The sequence below is a fragment of the Medicago sativa genome, chromosome 4, assembly GCF_051527215.1.
Source record: "Medicago sativa cultivar Bolivia chromosome 4, Bolivia_mono, whole genome shotgun sequence".
NCBI classification, from domain to species: domain Eukaryota; kingdom Viridiplantae; phylum Streptophyta; class Magnoliopsida; order Fabales; family Fabaceae; genus Medicago; species Medicago sativa.
In genome coordinates this window covers 92,773,975-92,796,806 of record NC_140752.1, presented here as the reverse complement: position 1 = coordinate 92,796,806, position 22,832 = coordinate 92,773,975, and the positions used below count along the sequence as shown (strand labels likewise).

The window sequence follows — 22,832 nt, the reverse complement described above, 5'->3', positions numbered from 1 at the left end:
TAAATAGAGAAAATAGCACTACCAAAAAAATAGAGAAAATAGAAAACAAACTATGATGTTCATCAAACAAAAAACAAAATAAGATTATGAAAGGAAAAAAAACAAAAAAAAACAAACTAAGATTATGGAAAAAAAAAACGTATTTAGTAGTTTATGGCACAAATTTAACAAAAGTTTGTTCAATTGCTTAAATATATATTATTAAATAATAATGTGAAAGAAAAACAAAATAAAATTATGAAAGAAAAAAAAACGAAAAAAAAACTAATATTATGGAAGAAAAAAAAACATATTTAGTAGTTTATGGCACAAATTTAGCAAAAGTTTGTTCAATTGCTTAAATATATATTAAATAATAATAACAATAATGAGTTGTCAATATTAAATTTAGCAAAAGTTTGTTCAATTGCTTAAATATATATTAAATAATAATAAGAATAATGAGGTGTCAATATTAAAATGACAAAATTAACCTCAAATTTTGGCTCCAAAAAGCTGTTTAAGACAACTTAAGACCTTTTATAAATAAGATTTTGGGCAGTCCTGTTAGATGCGGCTGTGCAGTTTGGCTGTTTAATTTTTTTTTTTTAATAGAGTCACCCAAAAAGAAAGTGTAGTGAATTCAAAATAACAAAGAAGATTATAGTGGAGGAACAGGAACCCCGCACACCCAAAAACTGCACAGCACCAACCAAAACAAATAAATCCCCACCTCTAAATTTAATAGGCTAATCGTTTAAATTTAATAGGCTAATTGTTTTACTAACATGTTCATATATGGTTCTTTTAATTTAATAGGCTAATTTAACTGTGATGAAAAACAGAAGATACAACTTGTGAAATACATGAATAAATCAAAGATCTTTAATAACAAAAATGGATAGGTATAACAGAACAATATAAAAGTATATAGAGGCATGCTGTTTCATCACACATAACACAAACATGTTATAGTAATTCAATACTGGATGCCTCTTTTGGTTTGTTGAAATCATGAATTTTCCAAAGATTAACTATACGAACACGTATCTTCCAATCGATTTTTCCAGCAACAATGTCATCAATATCAGTAATATGAGAAGCCATTATTCAATCTACATAGAATTGAAAAGAAATAAATCATGGAAAGGTAGACAAAGTTAAAAATATTAATAGAGAGATACTTTAATCGTTGATATAAAAAAGAAGTTAGAAATAGAAAAAGAGATTCAAAGCAAAAAAATATGACGTACGATTAATTTGAAGCAAGATGATTTAATCGAAGGATGAAGGATGAAGTATGACTTATAAATCCTATTTGATGTTACTTATATTTTGGCATAAAGTGGCACAGATGTAGACAAAGTTAGTTACCAAAGACAAACGTTAGATGAGGATTTTTTTCTCTTTGGTGGCACAAATTTAATGAGAAATTTTAGAAAAACATAGTTAACAAAAACAAAAAAAAACATATGGGGATCGGTGTTTACATTGCCAAATAAATAGAGAAAATAGCACTACCAAAAAAATAGAGAAAATAGAAAACAAACTATGATGTTCATCAAACAAAAAACAAAATAAGATTATGAAAGGAAAAAAAACAAAAAAAAACAAACTAAGATTATGGAAAAAAAAAACGTATTTAGTAGTTTATGGCACAAATTTAACAAAAGTTTGTTCAATTGCTTAAATATATATTATTAAATAATAATGTGAAAGAAAAACAAAATAAAATTATGAAAGAAAAAAAAACGAAAAAAAAACTAATATTATGGAAGAAAAAAAAACATATTTAGTAGTTTATGGCACAAATTTAGCAAAAGTTTGTTCAATTGCTTAAATATATATTAAATAATAATAACAATAATGAGTTGTCAATATTAAATTTAGCAAAAGTTTGTTCAATTGCTTAAATATATATTAAATAATAATAAGAATAATGAGGTGTCAATATTAAAATGACAAAATTAACCTCAAATTTTGGCTCCAAAAAGCTGTTTAAGACAACTTAAGACCTTTTATAAATAAGACTAGTATATAGACCCGTGCGATGCACGGGAATTAGATATGGCATTGATTAATAAATAAGCTAATTGTAAATGAATTAATGCTTCCAAAACAATAACAATGAAAACCTGAATTAATTTAAAATTCTCGTCATCTTAACACAATTCCTCTCTTTAGCTTTTACCATCCAACAATTCTTGCTTTGTTTGATCAGCTTGTAAACCAATGTAGTTATCTACCAACATCTTCAACCCCTTCTCTATGGTCCATGTTTTAGGACTTTTAAAGTGCTAATATCAGAACTTTGGAGTGAAGATGTTGGTAAATAAGCAACCTTGAAAATTTTCAAAGTTCTGATATTAGCACTTTAAAAATTTATAAATCTTATTCACCCCTTCTTGCTATTAAAGGTAAATAAGAGAGGATATTGATAAATTTTCAAGGTTTACAAAAAGGCAACCATATAGAGAGGATATTAATAATGCTACGAAACACAATAAAAAAAAAGTAAGGTGATTTATTTTGGTCACCAACGCAAGTGATTTTTGGTTACCACCACATCATTCGATAGAGATAAAAAAAAATTTATATAGATAGAGTGATATTGATGTGGACAAAAAAGAACGTAAACATGTTATTTTTGGATGTATGACATATGCACCAAAGTACCAAATGTTATAACAACCAAATTAGCAAATATGAAGGAGATAAATTCCAAAACAATTAACAATTAAGAAGGTACTTATTGAGTAAAAAAGAAAAATGAAACAAAATAAATCTAAGTAGTGTAGACTAAGAAGAGCTAAAATATCAATCTTGAGGTTCTTACTTAATTTTGACAACTTTCTGCAATTTAGTGGTGGACGACCGAGTTTGACAATCAAGGTCAATATGTGTTGCATCTGAGTCGGCGTTTCTCTTTCTCAAAGACTTGGATGGATGAGTATCTTTAGGAATAGAATTAGCTTCATCACCAAGAAGCTACATGAATAATAAACATTCATAGCAATGGTTAATTTAATAAGTTTTATGAATACTTTTAAAGTAGATATAAATAATATTTAACTACCTTAATGTTATCATCAGTTTGGGGAGTAATAGGACCTATGATATCAACATCATCATCTTCCTCACCATTCGGTGGAGCATCATGACACTCAATATAATACTTTTTCTTAAACTCATCAATGATTTCATTGTCATCAGACATCTTTTCGACTGCATAGGTATAAAACCTTTGTTCAACATTTTTTTGATTGATCTCCAATTTGAAAAGCATTTCCTTATCACGTAAGGTTTCAAACTCGGTTGGATAATCATTTGTGGTCTTTCCCTGTTTTTGATTTGGATTAGTAAACAATTAAAACCAATGTTTATTGTTTTAATAATATGACATAAAAAATACAAAAAACAATATACTTAAGTTCATTATCAATACCATTTGTTCTTTTGCAGTCTTTCCAAAGTGCTGTGAAATAACTCCATCAAACAACACAAAGGTAGTTGACCCACTATCATCCATAACATGAATGTGTACCATAAACCTAAAATGAAAAGTGAATATACATGAAAGATTCAATAACCTTATAAGGAATCACTAACCAAAAAAATCAGTGACCAAAAGAATAAAAGTGGTGATGATGCAACTTGTCGTTTATATAAACTTGTCGTTTATATAATCATGTACATAGTAAGTTATTAGAAAGAAAAAAAATTGAAATTAGATTTGCTAATTATATAAGTAACCGAATAGAAAGAATAATTGAGTTTAGCTTAAAAAACATGAGTGAAACATAAGAAAAATTAATATGGAAAACATTACCTTTTTGTAGCATCGACTATGTATCACATTTTTCACAAAAGTATTTTGTACAAACAGGTTCAACCTCCTTGAAGCACGTATCACATGAAACGTAGAACCACTTCTTATTGGTGTCTATGTCAATAATTTTAGCCAAGACAACACATGCACCCACCTGCATAGTTATTAAATTTATTTAAAGAATAATTATTAGAAAATTAAAACACAAAGATATGGATTAAGAATTATTTAACAACATAGTATAATAGTATAAGTCAAAGCAAATCAGCATAAAGTTGTAGACCTGTTTAGATTGTGTAATATCTGAAATTGTCATGTTTTCTGTTTGGAGTAGATCATTAGACAAAGAAAGTGAAGATTGTGCTGTCATCTGGGTGACCCCTTGGGTCAAAGATGCATTGCCAGTTTCTATTCTATCGTAAAATATAAGAAAATCATACTTAACAAAAACAAAACAAAAAAAACTTTCAATAATTATCAATATATAATATATGTGTAATTTCTTGTAGGTGCAACATTCTTCAATGTTGGGATTTATAAGCAACTTGGTTTCATTGAATGCATTGGCAATCCCATACATACCTATTAAAACGATACACCAAAAGGTATTAAGTGATATATATCATTAACAATACAAAGAAATTAAAAATAATTACATTTAAAAAGATAATCTAATTACCACCAAAAAATTTAAGTCGACATAGATGCATAACAACTACAATAGAAAAAGTATTTCCATTTGTGCTCATATAGCTATTCATTTGTTCAGCAAAATGACCTTATAAAGTACAAATAATTGTATTGCTCCTGAAATTTACAAAATAATTTTTATTAGACTAAGAATAATAATTAAAAAAAAAATCTATATATGTAGTTAAAACAAAGATAAAAAAAAAAAAAAAAACTCCACTAACTCAAGGTCTTCAAGAATCAAGTCCAAGATTTTAGTCATTTTTCCTTTTACTTGAACATCCTTAATGTCAGTCGTTCCAACTACATGGCCAATGACATCTACAAATAAACATGGTTGTAGAATCATAAAAAAGAAATCTTAAAAATCTTAAAATAAGTTAATATTTAATTTGTAAGTTTAGTATAAATTACTAACCCATTAAAACACCGTTATCAGTACCACCAATAATGTCCTGAAATTTTGTCAAGTTAAACAAATTTGCAGGAATTTTATCATAAGATGTTTTGGTTATAATAGTGCTTCCTATCAAAGTTAGCTTGTATTTGTGATTTGTTGGCTTAAAATTTCCTTTATTAAATTGGACCAATTGGACCAAGAACTTTTCTATAGTATATGAAGCACCCTCTTCAATAGAATCTCCAAGTTGTTTGAAATCCTTGCTTTTAATAGAAGCTTGTATCTTTGACAACTGAAATAAATAAAATATTATGTGAATTTATGTGAATAAAAAGATAATGAGAATTATAAACCTGAAACAAATTCTTTCAAAAAAAAATAAAGGTGAAACAAAAAAAAATGATATAATCATATCAACATGTCCATGTATGGACAGACATGAATCAAATTAAAAAACTTCTTTTATTATCAATTTATAATAGTTTAGGTTGTTTTTCGGGTGTGTTTTGGGCAGGCAGCTGGCTGAGGTATGTTAACCTCTCCTATGCCGTGTCATGCTAAATTCAGTTCAGCAGTTTTGCTGCTCCTGTTAGATGCGGCTGTGCAGTTTTGCTGTTTAATTTTTTTTTTTAACGGCATATTATATTAAAACAGAGCCACCCAAAAATAAAGTGAAGTGAACTCAAAATAACAAAGAAGATTATAGTGGAGGAAGAGGAACCCCGCGCATCCAAAAACTGCACAGCAACAACCAAAACAAATAAATCCCCACCTTTAAATTTAATAGGCTAATTGTTTAAATTTAATAGGCTAATTGTTTTACTAACACGTTCATATATGGTTCTTTTAATTTAATAGGCTAAATTTACTTGTGATGAAAAACAGAAGGTACAACTTGTGAAATACATGAATAAATCAAAGATCTTTAATAACAAAAATGGATAGGTATAATAGAACCATATAAAAGTATATAGAGGCATGTTGTTTCATCACACATAACACAAACATGTTGTAGTAAAAATCAGAGATATTTAACAACAAAATTTATAGGTACAACTGAACCATATACATGACCCATGCCTTTTCATCTAGCAAAAGTAATTCAATACTGGATGCCTCTTTTGGTTTGTTGAAATCAGGAATTTTCCAAAGATTAACTATACGAACACGTATCTTCCAATCATTTTTCCAGCAACAATGTCATCAATAGCAGTAATATGAGAAGCCATTATTCAACCTACATAGAATTGAAAAGAAATAAATCATAGAAAGGTAGACAAAGTTAAAAATATTAATAGGGAGATACTTTAATCGTTGATATAAAAAAGAAGTTAGAAATAAAAAAAGAGATTCAAAGCAAAAAAATATGACGTACGATTAATTTGAAGCAAGATGATTTAATCGAAGGTTGAAGTATGACTTATAAATACTATTTGATGTTACTTATATAGAGAGTTGAGGGATGATTAGTTTGGCATAAAGTGACACAGATGTAGACAGAGTTAGTTACCAAAGACAAACGTTAGATGAGGTTTTTTTTTCTTTCTTTGGTGCCATAAATTTAATGAGAAATTTTTTAGCAAAAGTTTGTTTAGAAAAACATAGTTAACAAAAACAAAAAAAACATATGGGGATCGGTGTTTATATTGCCAAATAAATAGAGAAAATAGAACTACCAAAAAAATAGAGAAAATAGAAAACAAACTATGATGTCCATCAAACAAAAAACAATATAAGATGAAAGAAAAAAAAACAAAAAAAAAACTAAGATTATGGAAGAAAAAAAATGTATTTAGTAGTTTATGGCACAAATTTAACAAAAGTTTGTTCAATTGCTTAAATATATATTATTAAATAATAATGTGAAAGAAAAACAAAATAAAATTATGAAAGAAAAAAAACGAAAAAAAAACAAACTAAGATTATGGAAGAAAAAAAAACGTATTTCGTAGTTTATGGCACAAATTTAGCAAAAGTTTGTTCAATTGCTTAAATATATATTAAATAATAATAATAATAATGAGATGTCAATATTAAAATGACAAAATTAACCTCAAATTTTGGCTCCAAAAAGTTGTTTAAGACAACTTAAGACCTTTTATTAATAAGATTACACATATTTTTATAAAACGTTACTCCTAGTGTCCCAAAATGTAAAAAAGAAAACTCTTTTTTTTTTCCTTAAAAAATGTAAGAAAAAAAAACAAACTTTTATTCTATTTAATTTTTATTTTATTTTAAAAAACCATCTTTTCCAAGATTTTTTTTTTGCTTATTCTCATGAAATTAAATGCAAATAACATTTAATTTTCTCTCTCTTCCATTTTCTCCATAACCAATAGCCAATGAAAATTATTTTTACATTTTTCCATGAAACTTATTCTAAAGAAAACACAAAAAAATTACCCTTCAAATTCTTATGTTTTACTGTAGTTTTCTTAATAAGTGTGATTTGACTTTTTTTGCTTACAATTTGGGACAGAGGGAGTACAATTTAAAGGTCTTAACTCTTAAAGAGTGTGCGAGGGCACTCGTTAACTTTTCCCAAGTATCATCATACTCCTTTCTATCTTTCTTATAAGAAAAAAAACACACAAATTATTAGGGTCATGCTAACAAGTGCCCTAAGAACGTTGTTTAATGAATACTTAAAATAAAATTTTGTCTTGAAAATATAAGTCAAACACACGTCAAAGACATAATTACTCATTTTCTATGTAAAAGTTGCTTCTTTTGGATCCTTAAACAATGTCCTTACCACACTTGTTAACATTCTCCTTATTATATGAATAGCCTATATTAATTATTCTTGATTACACCAACCTATTTACTTTTAATATTCCCTTTTGTTCTGGACCGAGCAAAATGCTCTAAAGTCCATTTACATGGGCCCATACAAACTAGCCCAAATCTGGCATTTGGACAATTTAATCGCAACACACCCCCTTGTAACGGTCCTCATCATGGCTTTTGCGAATCTCTCCTCGGCGGTTATGATTCCCATGAATCCGTAACCGCGGAGCCCTACGTGTGCCATACAACGATCATGCAACACTCTTTATACAAAAAGGGGACTCTCTGCAGTCCTCACGGTTATAATCTCTTCACACTCTTAACCCTCCATTTTGATCTCATACTGACTTGAGCGTCGGAGTGTCTGCAGGTACACCCCCACCCCGTTCTAGTCAACAATTGAGGCTTACATACACCATACAACCACCATATCAAACTGCACCGGTAGTCACCTTCTAATCAGGTACGATCGCCTCTCATATGATAAATAAGGAGACAAATGAAAATTAACATCTAACACATTTAAAAATCGGTCAATGTTTCTTACATAAAAGACCAAAAACTTTAACAATTTTGTTTCTTATATAAAAAGGACCGGATGGAGTATTTTTTTAAAATGGATTGGTGCTTGAGGGACTATTATTACGCGTAGGTCTGAGTGTTGGTCGATTATGGGTGGATTTGGATTTAGAAATGCTAACCTATCGATCATGATATATCATGACCTAAATACGAATGACTTTGACATCCGTTTTGAAGGTGCGTCAGTTTAGCGGGTTAGGTGGATGGTTTAGATCGATTTGCAGGCACTTAATTGAATCGTTTTTCATGGTTTTTTTTTCTTTGTCTATTTTTATTCATTTTTTTAAGTAATTTTTTTTTGTCATGCATTTAGGCAACTTAAAAATTCAACATAAAGCTTATGCCTAGACATAAAAGCAATTAACATTAAACAACAAAAGTAGTCAATGAACACACTTGCTTGAGAGACTTTGAGTTCGTACTCTCGTGAGAATGATTGAATTGACGCAATTTTTTTTAAAGTAGACCTTTAACAAATATAACTCTTAGTTAAATTTTACTGAACTCGACGTAATTTGAGTTTCTTTTACGTAGAAACTAAAATGCTCAGAGAAATTACTTTTCTTTTAATTTTATATATCATGTAAATTACTTTTCTTTTAATTAATTCTTAAAATAAAATGAGAATTAATAAGAAGTCCTATTCACCTTTCACTTTTAGAAGGAATATGCACACAATAAATCTTTGATGTCTTGAATCAGCAAAACATGCTTGTGGAATATGTTAACTGGAGTCTCGATAACCTTCAAACATAATGAAGAATTGGTGTACCAAGTTGAATAATAGAGACTCGTTTCGTAGCAAGATTTAGCTCTCGATGAATGCCATAAAGTTCTTCTCGGAGGATGCCAGGTGAACCCATAATAAAACCATGATATCGAGCACGCCAGGCACCATTAGAGTTTTGAAGTATACCATCAAAGCCAATCTAAAAAGAATTGCCATAGTAGATTTCATCCAAGACCGTGTTTTAATGCGTGTGAAAACAAGCAAATGTCGATTTTACCAAGGATCAAACTGCTGTGCTGAGCTGAGACAAGAATGGGCATGATTTCCTGACTAAGGCACGAAGAGTTTTTTTTTCCTTCAAGCCCACCAAATCCAAGGTTTAACCACATGCTTCTAGTGTGGGTGTAGTCTCTAGAAGGTTAGATTAAAAAATTAACGAGGTTTATGGTTGATCATTTATAGGGTTGTCCACCTTAGATATTTGAGGTTAAGCCCTTAACGGAAGGAACTAAAATGTATGACGAAAATGAACTTAAAGGACAAAAACGGATGAAAGAGTATATTGCTTTGGGAATAGAAAAAACGAGTAGTCAATCATTAGGCTTCCATGGAAAGTTTTCCATCAACACACAATTTATTTACTAACTTCATAAGTAGATAATAAAAAAAAAGGAAGAAGTTTCTATGACATAGTTAGAGAGAAGTAGAAATCAAAAGGGGGAAGCAAAAATGGCGCATGGGAGGTTGGCAGCGAGAGACAAAAGAAGAAAATAAAAGAAATACTAATCTTGCAAGATTTATTTTTAGATCAAATCAAAAGAGGTAAGATTTATCGAATCAAATTTCTGTTAGTATCTGTATCACTAATAGAGTCTAATCAGAACTGATACCCGTTATTTTTATGCCAACATTTCTTAATTTTTTATTTCCTTTCTATCTTTCATATTTGTTTTTTTTACGAAACTCTTATCTAAACCTTTCTTTCATATTTATTTGTTTTTTTGTTAGGAAACTTTTATTTAAATACCAATAACCCTAACGATACAAACCACAACACCAATTTATTTTTTCCAAGGTTTCTTGGGTTTCACTCTTCACCTAAAAAACTCTCTGTTGCGTTCTTCCCTTCTGCAATGGCTCTTTTTAACGATATAGAGTCACTTCCCAGCCAATTCCCAGAGGATTTAAGAGTTCTTGTGGTTGATCATGACACTGATGTCCTTAATGCTGTTGTGGAAATGTCTATTCCAAGCAATTATCAAGGTTTGTTAATTAATTTATCATATATACTTTGTTCAATTGCAGATTAAATTATGTTATTAACCTGTGAAATTCTTGAACTTTTGGCATAATTTCTTACTTGTGTATTTTTATGTATTCTTTTTTTCCTTCCAGTTACAACATGTTCTAAGGCTTCTTTTGCCTTTAAACTTTTGATGGAAACAAAGGGCTGTGTTGATGTGGTACTAATTGAAGCTCAAATGCCAGACATGGATTCATATGATTTTGTCCGACATGTTACCCAACAAATCAATATTCCTGTCATCAGTAAGAATATATATAATTAACTATATTACAAAATTATATCACATAATTAATTTATTCATATACTTATGTATGACATTGTTATTTATTATTTAATTATAATGTTAATTACATGTGCAGTGATGTGTGATGATGGATCAACAAGTGCAGTGATGAAAGCTGTTGCAAACGGGGCTTGCGAATATTGGATTAAGCCTTTAATCGAGAATCAAATCAAGAACATGTGGCAGTGTGTTGCAAGGAAATTTTTCAATGAAAATAAACATAATCAAAGCAAAAGGGGAAGAGATGATAATGCTAATTATCAACCCCTAACGAAGAAGAATCGTATATCATGGACACCTGAATTGCATCGACAATTTCTAAGGGTTGTGAATGAACTTGGCCTTGATAGTAAGATTCTTTTTCCAATAATTTTTATTTTCTCTCTCTTATTTTCTTTGTTTGTATACTTCAAGAAACTAAACCTGTGTAAATTTTTGTCTCTCCCTTATTTTTCAGAGGCAAAGCCAAAAGCAATTCATAAAGCGATGAATGTTCCTGGTTTGACAAAAGAGCAAGTTGCTAGCCATTTGCAGGTTTGTTTTTTGTATTAATGTAGTGGTAGTGATTTTGTTTTGTGTGATTTTAAATTATAATTTATATTAACATTAAGATTTGAATATTGACAGAGAGTGATACTTGATTTGAAGAGTTCAACCAAAGAGACACATCTAAAGAATAGAAAGTCAAAAAGGGGGCGGAAAAAATCAAAGTTTGATCAATATGATGTTCCTAACGAAACACAATTGAGTTCTGAAGCTGTTCACTCAATACAACAAGACCCAGAAAATTTAATGAACTCAGCCATACAATGCAACGACAACTCTCATGCACAACAAGATCTGATGACATTCAACGATTATGAAGATTTTGACATTATTGCCAACATTTTTACTGACCAGTCCTACATGATCCAAGATGATTCATCATCACTATACGAAGCACAACCTCCATCGGAATATGGTATATTCAATTAGGGAATTAGAAAGTTGCTGTTGATGAATTCATTGAAGGGAGAAGTCATGCAAGAATGATTTTTAATTCAAGTCAATTTTAATCTTATAGTTATTTTATTTTTTATGACGTGAATCGAATGGTTGTAATTAGTTATCAGATATTATTTTTTCTTTTTGTAGGGGTTATCAAATATTCTTATTTCTGACAGTAACTAATCGCTCTTATTTTTACTAGATATGCTCTCCATTGACTTCTCAAGTTCTGTAACATTCCATCCCTAAAAAAAAAAAGTTTTGTAACTTTCCATCCCTCAAAAAAAAAAGTTCTGTAACTTTCTTAAATTAAAATAAAGGAGACTTTTGTGTTCTGAATTCTGATATAACTTATGGGTGTCATGTTTACTTCGTTTGATATGTAGTATAAGTTTCCATAAATGGTATGAGTGATATCGCTTAAATTCAACGGGTGACTTTTTTCCTTTTAAATTATATTTATAAATGGTATGACCGATATCACCATTTTTTTTGCCGGAAATATTTGTACGTGTAGATAGATATATATGGATTACAACCTATAGATCATAAACCTTTCATACAAACAAAAATCATAGCACAAAACAATGGAAGCAAAAGACAATAAACATGACTTTGACGTGACAACTTTGATACTACACTCTAATAATGGATAGTTGATATGAAATTTAGATATGCTCCTCCATTTTCCAATGTTTCCTACTACTAGTATGTGAAATTTTCAACTCAACCCATAGTAAATTATGCGAATTTTATTACATAGAATTTCCAAGCAACGCAATTAGTTTATGTTCTCACTCATACTGTGTGTAACTCTAACATGAAGGCATCAAGTATGCACATTTACACTATCGAAACATACACGTTTATATAAATAAATGCAACCTGGTAGGATATTTGGACCGAAGTATTTTATTGGTGATCAAGTCTCTTCATCTGTGGTGCACACATGACTAGAGCTCTATAATAATGTTGCTTGAAGCGTGTCTCTTCATCTATTGGTGTTCTTTAACCAAAAGTGTGGATAAGAACTCTTACCTTCCATAATTCAGAGTTTGAATAATGCTTTTCTTTTATTGTCCAAGAAATACTGTGTTGAGTCTTTTGAACTACGACCTTTCTCTTGCATATTTTCTAACTATGAACTAGTATGTTACTTCTTTTTAGATTTAATTCTTTCTCTTGCATACCAATCATCAATCATGAGTATGCACAGGTATGTTACATTATTTCTACATTTTGCCACTCTCAAGCATATAAACACTTGTATGCTGCTATGGCATACATCATGGATGTTCAATCTAGCATTATTTAATAACGCCAAATGTGTCATACTTACCATATATTACAGTTCCTTATACTCAAGCGTGTGTGTCTTCGATGTAAAACACAAAAACATGTATATTTGTATTTGATGCATGAAGAATAGCTACAAAGGGGTGAGGCAGTTAAGAGTGCATCACAAAATAAGAGGGCAAAATTGGCCCAGCTTCACCTGACGGAGTAGGTAAGTGGCTCACTCTTAGGTTCCACCGTAAAGCTTCGGCTGACAAACGAAGGGTCTGCTTGGCCTAGCAAAGGGCCCTGTGGCAACAGCAATTCTGTTGCAAAATTCAGTGCAGAAAAATGGGCACTTGAGTGCTTAAAAATCCGTACACATGATTCCAACATTTTGGATATTCCATAGCATAAATTCCAACACAAGATCTCAAGAGAAAAGTCATATTACCATTCTTTCAGCACAAGTTAACCATAAGAAAGAGACACATTGCATCACTATACTTACAAACAAGGTATACACCACATACTATCAAGGTCAAAACAGTTCTTATCATGGATTCTAAATTAACACATACTCGTGAATTGTGATCATCCTAAGCCATTTACAAAACTCAATATTTTCAACAACTTATTAATACATTAAATAACATATGATTTTCATACTGTGCACACAAACTTCAAAGAATATTACTATACGAAATCTATTTTTCTCACCCAAAAATCCAAAATCTACATCAACTCACCCGCTGCACGAGATTTGGTCACTGTTAGTTCGGATTTCGGTCAGTAAACTATTATTGTCCACCCTTAATTGAATTTGTACCAATCTTAATAATATTGTCCGCTGAAGGTCGTATAATATGTAGTATTAACTTATAGAAATTTAGATTCCATCATATAGATTTCAGAACTTCTCCTAGGACTAGTCCCCATTGAGTCCAATGAGTGCCACCCTGCATTTGGAAAACAAATGAAGTTAATATGTAATAGTGAATCATACCTGTATATAGTATACTATTGCTTGATGCAAAACCAACATGCCTGGCAAAATACAGCAAATGGCTCTCTAAGAGGTCCATCACATGAAAGCTCACTAGTACTTCCATCAATGAAGGTTCCATCGGCAAAGATAACCTGAGAAGAGTGATATCAAAGAGTTATTAATATCTGGTAGGACTTTGGATATCAAAGTAATATTGAACATCATTTAAGGACCAAAACATAATCAATTTGTTTAGGGACTGTGAAGGTTAATCGGAGCAGACCTCTGATGCATATCCAGGAGTGGTACCCGAAATTGGTTTGGTGTATGACCCCACAGGAGAGCTTCTCTGAACAGCCTCACAAAAAGCAAGGAGACGCTCACGGCTTCCAAGTTGTACAGCCTACAGGCATTGAAGATCAATTTTACTTATGATCTGAATAATTATCATCTATATACATACTGAAAGAAACTCCTACGGGACAAGTTTTTGCCCACATCAACCACAGCTTTTCTACCAGAAACAAAATTTCGCTGCCAACTTAAAATCAAAATTAAAAATCAGATACAGGTTTCATCTAGAAAGAATGATAGCACAGGCTCAGCAAGAAAACCTGAACTGTATCACATCGGGGGACGCGAGGGAGTGGCTGCACTTTATAACCCTTAGATGCCAGAACTTCAGCAATCAGGAAGGAACCCTTGTAAAGAATACAGAAAATCTCCTTACCAAATATAAGCAAAAAATGCATATCTTCTAATAAAATGATAAATCTGGTACCTTGATTGCTTCCCCAACCATTTGAGGTGAAAGAAATAATCCCTGAAAAAAGGCTCTCATGATATCACCGGGAGTTGAACCACAATCCACACCAAGCCCGGGCGCAGAAAGGCGCGCTGCAGCTGCTTCAACCAATTTCTTTTTCCCAGCAACATATCCGCCACATGGAGCAATCGTTCCACCAGGATTCTTTATCAAACTGCCCGCCATCAAATCTGCACCCTGCCGACCAATGTAGAAATGTGATACTGCACATCCTTGGAATAAAGCAATACATACTGCGGCATATTATCGCATACCACCATGGGAGGTTCAATGCCTTCCACAAGTTCCCCATAGCAATTATCCACCATGACCGAACACTCAGGATTTTGCATCTGAACATTGAAGGGTAAAAAGGTTACAGGTGAAGATTTTGTGATCAGAAAAATTATAGGTTTTGAAGACAGTACGCATTTGTTTAAGTAATATATTTTGAGTGTAAAACCCTAACGCTCATACTTTAAAAGCATCTGTCTATATGCCACTATTTTCTGTTCTCTAATATTTTTAGGTCACAAAAGGAATCAGTTGGATTTGTGCTAGTAGTATTCCAGTAATTCTATTGGTAAAAAAAATGCCATGCAAAACAAGACTGCTGTAGAGAGTTATCAGTGGTTTAATCTAACAAAAGCATAGAAGCTAAAATATTATTATAGAGCATGCCCTAACAATCAATATAGCTTCTACTAGTATTATGGACTTTTAGATCAGGGAAATTAAACAATAACTACAAATTATGTGAGCAATTCATATTTTAACTCACACAGGTCACAATGGTTGCCTTGAATAATATTAACTTTAAAACATAATGTTACAGTATCAAACCAAAAAGCACAACTATGAATCTTACTTTGATAATTTGTATCGCTCTCCCTATGTCATTAACACTCAAACTCTGACGCCATGAATAACCACATGACCTCTGTATGAGTGCACATTTTGTTTCGGGTTTGACAGCATGCATCAGTGCATTCCAGTCAAGTCCACCATCCTCGGCAAGCTGATGAAAAAATGTCATAGAAGAGTCACATAGAATACTAATGAATTAGATCTAGAAAGAAATATTAGTAGCATACCGGAACTTCTCGGTATTTCACCCCAAAATCTTGAAGGGAACCCAAACCACCAGAGTCCCTTTTCCCAATTACTTCCTCTAATGTGTCATATGGAGCACCAGCAACTGCCAAAAGCTGATAGCTATATTAGTCTAAAAACCTTATTCCAGTTACATATTCAACAGGGAAACATTCTACAACTATAGAGCTATACTGCTGGTAAAGAATGAAAAGCATAGAATATTAGAAGAAAAAAGGGTTACCTCATCTCCTGGCCTCAAGAGGGCAAATAAAGCACATGTGATGGCATGAGTACCTGAGAAGAACTGTTGACAAGTGAGAATAGTATGCAAGTGTATGTTTGGTTCCACTTTTGGGAGAAAACATAATTGACTTAGAAGTGTAGAATTGATTTTGACATGTTTGAATTTTCTTGAATAGAATTGATTTTGCCTTCAGAATTGATTATAAGTTATAACTTGAAGCTATAATTTGGAGCTTACATCTCTATAGCTGATTTTTAGCTTTAAATTTATTGTTCAGCGCATTTTTATATAAATGTATCAAACATAAATCACTTTACATTGAACTCACTTTTCGTCATATTCAATGAGAACATTAAAAAGTAACCTTTTTATTTAAATCGCCTATGTTAACATTGTTAGTTAAGAACCTGTGAACGAACAATAGCTGATTCTGCTCCAACAATTTCTGCAAAAGCCTGGTCAAGAGCTTCACGTCCCCCAGCTTCATCATGACCATAACCAGTGCAACCACCAAAGTGCTGACAGCATTAACAAAACAACCAATTAGGGCATGTTTAGATTGACTTATTTGAGTTTATTTACTAGCATAAAGACCAATGTGTTGTTGGGGAGTCCGGGGAGCGGCAATGGGTTAAACGTTCATTAACAAAACAACCAATTAGGCCATGTTTAGATTGACTTATTTGAGCTTATTTACTAGCATAAAGACCAATGTGTTGTTGGGGAGTCCGGAGACGGCAATGGGCTAAACGTTCAGGACCACCAAGAAACTTAGACACCACATCTCCACTCAAAACCTTAAGGCATTAGGTATATGGGTCCCCTCTCTTATATATCCAATGTTTCCTCCATTCCGAGTCGATGTGGGATATAATCACTCACACTTGATTTCCCAACACAATGAGATGAGCCTGTTTGGATTGTCTTATTTGAACTTATCTATTAGCATAAGCATTGGTAAGACTGTTCCGAAGAGCTTATAGAAACAACATATAACATGTCCATAAGCTATTTTTAGCTTAGTTTCATATGCTCTCCAAAATAGCTTATGAAAACAGCTTATAGCTTATATGAAAAGAATTTGACTTGATTTTATCTTTAGTTATAGAAACAACTTATACATAAACACTTATACGATAAATGCATAATTAAGTAGTTTATCCCAAAAAATAAATACCTAAAATAATTATTCATTTACAAAACGGTTATCGAAATGAAAGCACATAGTTACATACATGAGAACCAAGTCGAGCATTGTGAAAAGCTTTAAGAACACGGGTGGTATTGTATGCAACTAAATTATCCACTGCTCTGAATTCTGAATTCAATGCATCAACGGCTTCAATAACCTGCATTGCAACAAAATTAAGTCTGAATGGTTTTGAAGCAGCGAAATCGTGGAGTGAGAAAATAGAAGAGTGAGCGAGTACCTCTGGAACGAAGGGATTGATAGGAACAGAGAAGCGAGAGGCATAGCGAATGGTAGATGTTGTTGGAATGGAGATTCGAACGGGATGCGTAGGATAAGCAGAGAAGGCGCACGTTATGCTCAACATTCTTCTTCCCTCCTTATCTTGCTTTGTTCTTTTTCGTTCTGTTTTTTTTTTTTCCCTTTCAATTATGCTTCACATTTATATTACTTAAAAAAATAAAAAATAATCCAATCTTATACTTTTTTAGGATTTTCCTTTACCACCCTTCTCATGTACCATCCAAAATTCTAAAACTATCTTCGAGTTTTAGGATTATATAATTTAAAATAAGATTTTCCATATATTTTTTGTTGAAAGATGTTTTTTTTTCAACCAATTCATATTTTAAAATACGAAAAAGTTTTTTTGATTTTATGATCTAAACACCCTCTATACACTCTATTTCAAAAGCATGTATATGGGGAGTTTGGATTATAAATAAATCCAAAGTGTTTGTTTTTTCATATTATAAAATCTGAACACTCCTAGTATAATTTATTGTGCAAAAAAACATAGAAATACACAAGTTTGAATTATAGTTTGAACTGTATCAACGTGAAGTCTGAATCTGCTTCAGTGTGTTTCTTGTGTTTTAGGTCTTGGAAATGTACATTTCTAGTTGAAAAAATAAAATAAAATATCGGTTTCGAGGGGTGCAAGAAGTGAAATCTAATTTTTTTTCCATCTCTTTTTTTCTTTGAGAGAGAGGTCCCAAAGGCCCAAAACTAAACAAGGATCCTATTTTTCTTAGAAATTGCTATATGGATCCCCTGATTGCTCACATACCTCTTGAAATTCTAAACGCGTCCTTTATATAAACGCTCAAGATTTTTGATCTTATGAGATCGAAAGATATCTATTGATCACTATGTATTAGAATATATGTTTCAATTTGTTTCAAAATAATACCATAACATAAACTTTGTTCTCATGTGCGTGACAATTGATTCAAAACATCAAAAACTTTAGTTTTTGACATTCAAACACTCTCCTTACTTCAACCACTATTTTTCATTTAACCGACATCAAAGACATTGTATTTGGAGATATTCTTGCATGAACTCTTACCTAAGAGATTATTCTTACACCCAACCAATAAAAATATGACACATGTTATTGACTTTAAAAAAAATGTGATTTTAATTAAGGAAATGGAAACATAAATGGTGGTGGGTGGTTTTTTTTTTTGGTCAGGTAGTCTAGTGGCTAGAATTCACCTTATAAGGTGGGTGTTCGGGGTTCGAACCCCAACCCCTGCATATAATAATGCATTGCCCTACCAACTAAACTATGCTCACGGGACAATGCATTATTAAAGAAAGTGGAAAAAGGAGAGAGAAATATTAAAAATAATGAGAAAAAATTATGATATTAATTATTTTTATTATTTTAATGAGATGTTTGATTTTAATTGGTTGGGTGTAAGAATGATCTCTTAGGTAAGAGTTCATGTAAGAATTTTTCTTGTATTTATTGTCACATTTATTCTCAAACCCAACAATTAAGCGTTAACTTCTCATCATATAAAAAACTAACATCACAAAAAAAAGTGTTAACTTCCTCTCATTTTGTTTTTGTTGGAGGTAAGGGTTTTTCTAGTCACCAATCAAGTAGAGATTGTCTATGGTTTGAATGTAGTTTAGGGATTTTGTAGTTGTTGATCAAGTAGATTGCGAATGTAGTTTAGGTTTTGAATTAGTGAAATGTTGTATTAAGATTTTGTATAGGAATGTGAATGTTATTTTTGTGATATATATGTTTAATGAACAGCTTAAATGATTAAGTTTGTTTAGGAATATGAATGTTATTTTTGTGCTATATGTATTTTTAAGACCATATCTCGTAAATGCCTAAAGAAGAAGGTGTTGAGTTGATGAGTGATTTCTTTGGAGTAGAGCTGGATAATGATATGGACGAGTACAAGAAACTAAAAGGGACTTATATAACCTTTAATTGGCTTCAAGAAATCTTCCACCATTATTTGACCAAAACCTTGCAGTTTGATAATTAGCAAGGGGTGGAGACTATCATAAATTGTCACTGGACTCTAGGTATTAGAGCTTATTTGCTCTTTCTAATTGGTTGCACTATCTTCATTGATAACAATCAGCAGTACATTGATGTGATGTATCTAAACTACTTCCACGACCTCACAACAATTAATCAGTGGTCCTGGAGTGATGCAACTCTAGCCTTGTTCTATAATTACCTGATAAAGTCAGCAACAAAGCATATTGCTCGATATTGTTACATCCTTCAGGTGAAAGTTTAATAAATTTTAATACCATTTACATAACATTTAAGATATTTTGGATGTGTTTGTACAAGGCTTTCTTGGATCATGAGTGATGGATGATGTTATCTTCTCTCCTTATGATGATTATTATCATACGCGTCCATTAGAGGACATATTCTAGTTCTGTGAATGGACCAAGTACACCTGCTGGATGGTTTTTCCTCACTTTCTAAAGTGCATTCTTATACAATTTGGACATGTTATAAGAGCATTCCTACTTCCTAGACAACCTCTCGCTGCTGCACCATAGTGAAATGTTTTTATGATCAATCAGATATTTGAGGATTACTTGTTACAATTGATATATAAAGAAATGTGAGGGCCATTTATGGAGACCAACTGACAAGTCGATACTAGTTACATTACATGGTTCTATAAGGTCTCCCATGCCATGTTAACATCTGCTGGAGAGCTGGAGAGGGTGATCTGCTTGTAAATGAGAATGGGAATGATAATGCTTTGGATAGAGAAAATCGTGAGGTTATGATAGAGCAGGATAACCTAAATGAGAATGTTGATGCTTTCGATATATGCAGGATGGGTAGAAATGTATCTTTGAATACAATAACTACAGGCGCAGAATACGTAGAACATTCTCTGTATGCTACTCTGCAAAGACATTGTCAGAGAATCACCGTCTGTCACCCAATATTGATTGAGGATTGGACGGAGAAGTTTCAGAGCCACTCAATAGTTAAAGTTTTATTTTCATATTTTGGTAATAGTCTATCCTAGTTGTATATTAACATTTTGTTGTATATTGATATTTTTCATGTTTCAGTAATGAACACATACAATTTTCTGGTAATGAACACTATTTGCATATCATAATGGTTCATCATAACCATTTTATTTTTATGTTTTGTTAATGAACACAAATTATTGTTGTCATTAGTCTATGTGCCTTTGTGTATGGAATGGTACATCAAAATTTATTTTCAAAGTTTAAGTAGGTCTAAGCTTTGAGGCAAAAAATCTATTATGCTTTTCGGTTTCATGGTGCGTTTGTTTCAGCTTTAAAAAAAATAGATTTTGTGTCAAAAGAATCTAGAGATGTTTTTTAGAGATTTTAAAAAAAATATGAAGTTATTTGTGTTTGCCTACTATCCATAAAAATCCATTTAAAAAAAAAAAAATGAATTCTAACATGTACATGTGTTATCTCCTTGTTGTTGAAAAAAAATAGATTTTGAGAAAAGCTAATCCTAATAGCTTTTCATTTTAGGGCCTTTTTGTTACGGATTAAAATAAAAGTGATTTTGATATAAATTTAGAGATTATTTTTTAGAGATTTTGAGCCCGTTTGTTATAGCTTTTTTAAGAAAAAAATCACTTTTTTTAAACAAATAATGGGCCCGTTTGTTTCAGATTTTTTTTAAAAAAAATCTATTTTTTGCCCCTTAAAAAAATCACTTTTTTTCATTTTTAAGTGTTTGTTTAGGATTTTTAGAAAAATCATTTTATCAAAAAAATCTATTTTGACCCTAAGAGACCGTTTGTTATAGTTTTTTTAAGAAAAAAATCACTTATTTTAAAAAAATAATCACTTTTAAGAGTATTGTATCCGTTTGTTACAGATTTTAAAAAAAAATCAGAATATAAAAATAATCTAAAAACAGCTTCAAATGAGAAGCTGTTAGAAGCAGCTTAAAATAAAATAGATTTTTTTTAGAGGAGAGAGAAAATATAATTTAAAAGATTGAACTAATTTTGTAACAAAAAATCCCTTTTATATAGTTGTATCCAAACAAACTAAATTATTTTTTAAAAAAAGTGATTTTTATTATAGTAAACAAACGCAAAATAGATTCTGATTTTTCATTTATTATGTCAAAAGCAGTTTATGTAGATCGAAAATTATCTTCCGATGAGATAGAAAATTATCTTGCGATGCATATTTCTTAGAGTTCACAGGCATCAAAAGTTCTGATGTCCCTAAAAATGTTACAAAATGAATGTTACTTTGAATTTTTAATGCAATGTTTTTTTTTTTAATTGTACCCCTTATTTAAAATTATGTTCATTCCTCGAACTAATGTCTTTCACTTTACATTTATAACAAGTGTCATATTAACTTCTGCCTTATAAACACAAGTTAGAAACTAAAAAGAGAATTAAAATATAAAATTTGTATTGAAAAGGTAATTTATTTATTTTTAGCAAAGGCAAAGTTAATTCATTTCATTAAAAATTAACGGATATAAAGTAGGTGTTACATGATGAAAGACATGGGGGTTAGGGTTAGACAGTGATGCTCAAGCAATACTATGAGCAACTCTATAAATTTTTAAACTTTCAAATATTGAATGTACAATATATTAATTTAATGTTTAACTTTTAACTTGTGTTTTAAGGACATACATGTGTTTTGAAGACACACATTAACATTTTCCTTATAATAACCGTCATTACATCAATACCCGGTAAGATTATTAATTTGTAAAAATTACTACTCAGTTTATTTTATTTATTATAAATTTACATAATCGCTGTAAAACAAACAACTGTGGCAATCATTGTGGGACCAATAAAGGATTAATCAACAAATATGTTAGTCATTGTGGGACCAATAAAGGATTAATCAACAAATATGTTTATTTTGTCGTACCTAAAAAGAAAGTTTACTTTGTCTCGGTACGAGAAGCACTTGGGTGACATAATCTCACCGTGACATTAAATCTGGACCACACAACACATATTGTCACACAACATCTGAGTCACACAACACATACAACACATTTGGGCCACACAACACAACACCTTTGTGTGGCCCAGATTTAATGTCACGGTGACATTATGTCACCCAAGTATTTTCCATCTGGGTACTTAGTGCACAGTGGATTATGAAATAAACGATCGAGTTTTATCCTTCTAGAACTTAACCTCTGTTTGAAAAAGTAAAATCATCAATGAAGTGGAGTAACCAAATAAAGGCGCACACTAAACCAATGAAACAAAAGGATCGAAAAAGGAACCTATAAACGCCAAAAAGTGAAACTAAATTAATATATTCAAATCCTTTAAAACTCTGAAAAGATTAAGAAAAATGAGATTTTGGTAAGATGATAATATAATCCA

At 31.2% G+C, this 22,832-nt stretch overlaps 3 protein-coding genes and 1 long non-coding RNA gene across 4 annotated transcripts; 1 reads left to right on the top strand and 3 right to left on the bottom strand.

Annotated features, from left to right (window-relative positions):
• Positions 1–2,596: 2,596 nt before the first annotated feature.
• On the bottom strand, positions 2,597–3,662 carry LOC146933865 (uncharacterized). The gene is made up of 3 exons (XM_085705648.1): positions 3,425–3,662; positions 3,056–3,319; positions 2,597–2,967 (listed from the first exon to the last, which is right to left on the bottom strand). Exons 1-3 carry the CDS (start codon positions 3,524–3,526, stop codon positions 2,812–2,814), a joined length of 522 nt encoding a protein of 173 aa, XP_085561774.1. The 5' UTR covers positions 3,527–3,662; the 3' UTR covers positions 2,597–2,811.
• Positions 3,663–4,273: 611 nt separating this feature from the next.
• On the bottom strand, positions 4,274–6,694 carry LOC146933864 (uncharacterized). The gene is made up of 2 exons (XR_015007595.1): positions 6,274–6,694; positions 4,274–6,135 (listed from the first exon to the last, which is right to left on the bottom strand). It is a non-coding gene; the product is annotated as an uncharacterized LOC146933864 (long non-coding RNA).
• A 3,273-nt stretch (positions 6,695–9,967) lies between these two features.
• Positions 9,968–11,721, top strand: LOC146933863 (two-component response regulator ORR26-like). The gene is made up of 5 exons (XM_085705647.1): positions 9,968–10,266; positions 10,399–10,551; positions 10,669–10,941; positions 11,050–11,126; positions 11,220–11,721. Exons 1-5 carry the CDS (start codon positions 10,137–10,139, stop codon positions 11,565–11,567), a joined length of 981 nt encoding a protein of 326 aa, XP_085561773.1. The 5' UTR covers positions 9,968–10,136; the 3' UTR covers positions 11,568–11,721.
• Positions 11,722–13,332: 1,611 nt separating this feature from the next.
• Positions 13,333–17,588, bottom strand: LOC146933862 (uncharacterized). The gene is made up of 12 exons (XM_085705646.1): positions 17,417–17,588; positions 17,222–17,335; positions 16,394–16,504; positions 15,984–16,046; positions 15,742–15,855; positions 15,516–15,665; positions 14,923–15,000; positions 14,624–14,845; positions 14,457–14,543; positions 14,126–14,245; positions 13,902–13,994; positions 13,333–13,813 (listed from the first exon to the last, which is right to left on the bottom strand). Exons 1-12 carry the CDS (start codon positions 17,540–17,542, stop codon positions 13,754–13,756), a joined length of 1,338 nt encoding a protein of 445 aa, XP_085561772.1. The 5' UTR covers positions 17,543–17,588; the 3' UTR covers positions 13,333–13,753.
• Between the last annotated feature and the right edge of the window lie 5,244 nt (positions 17,589–22,832).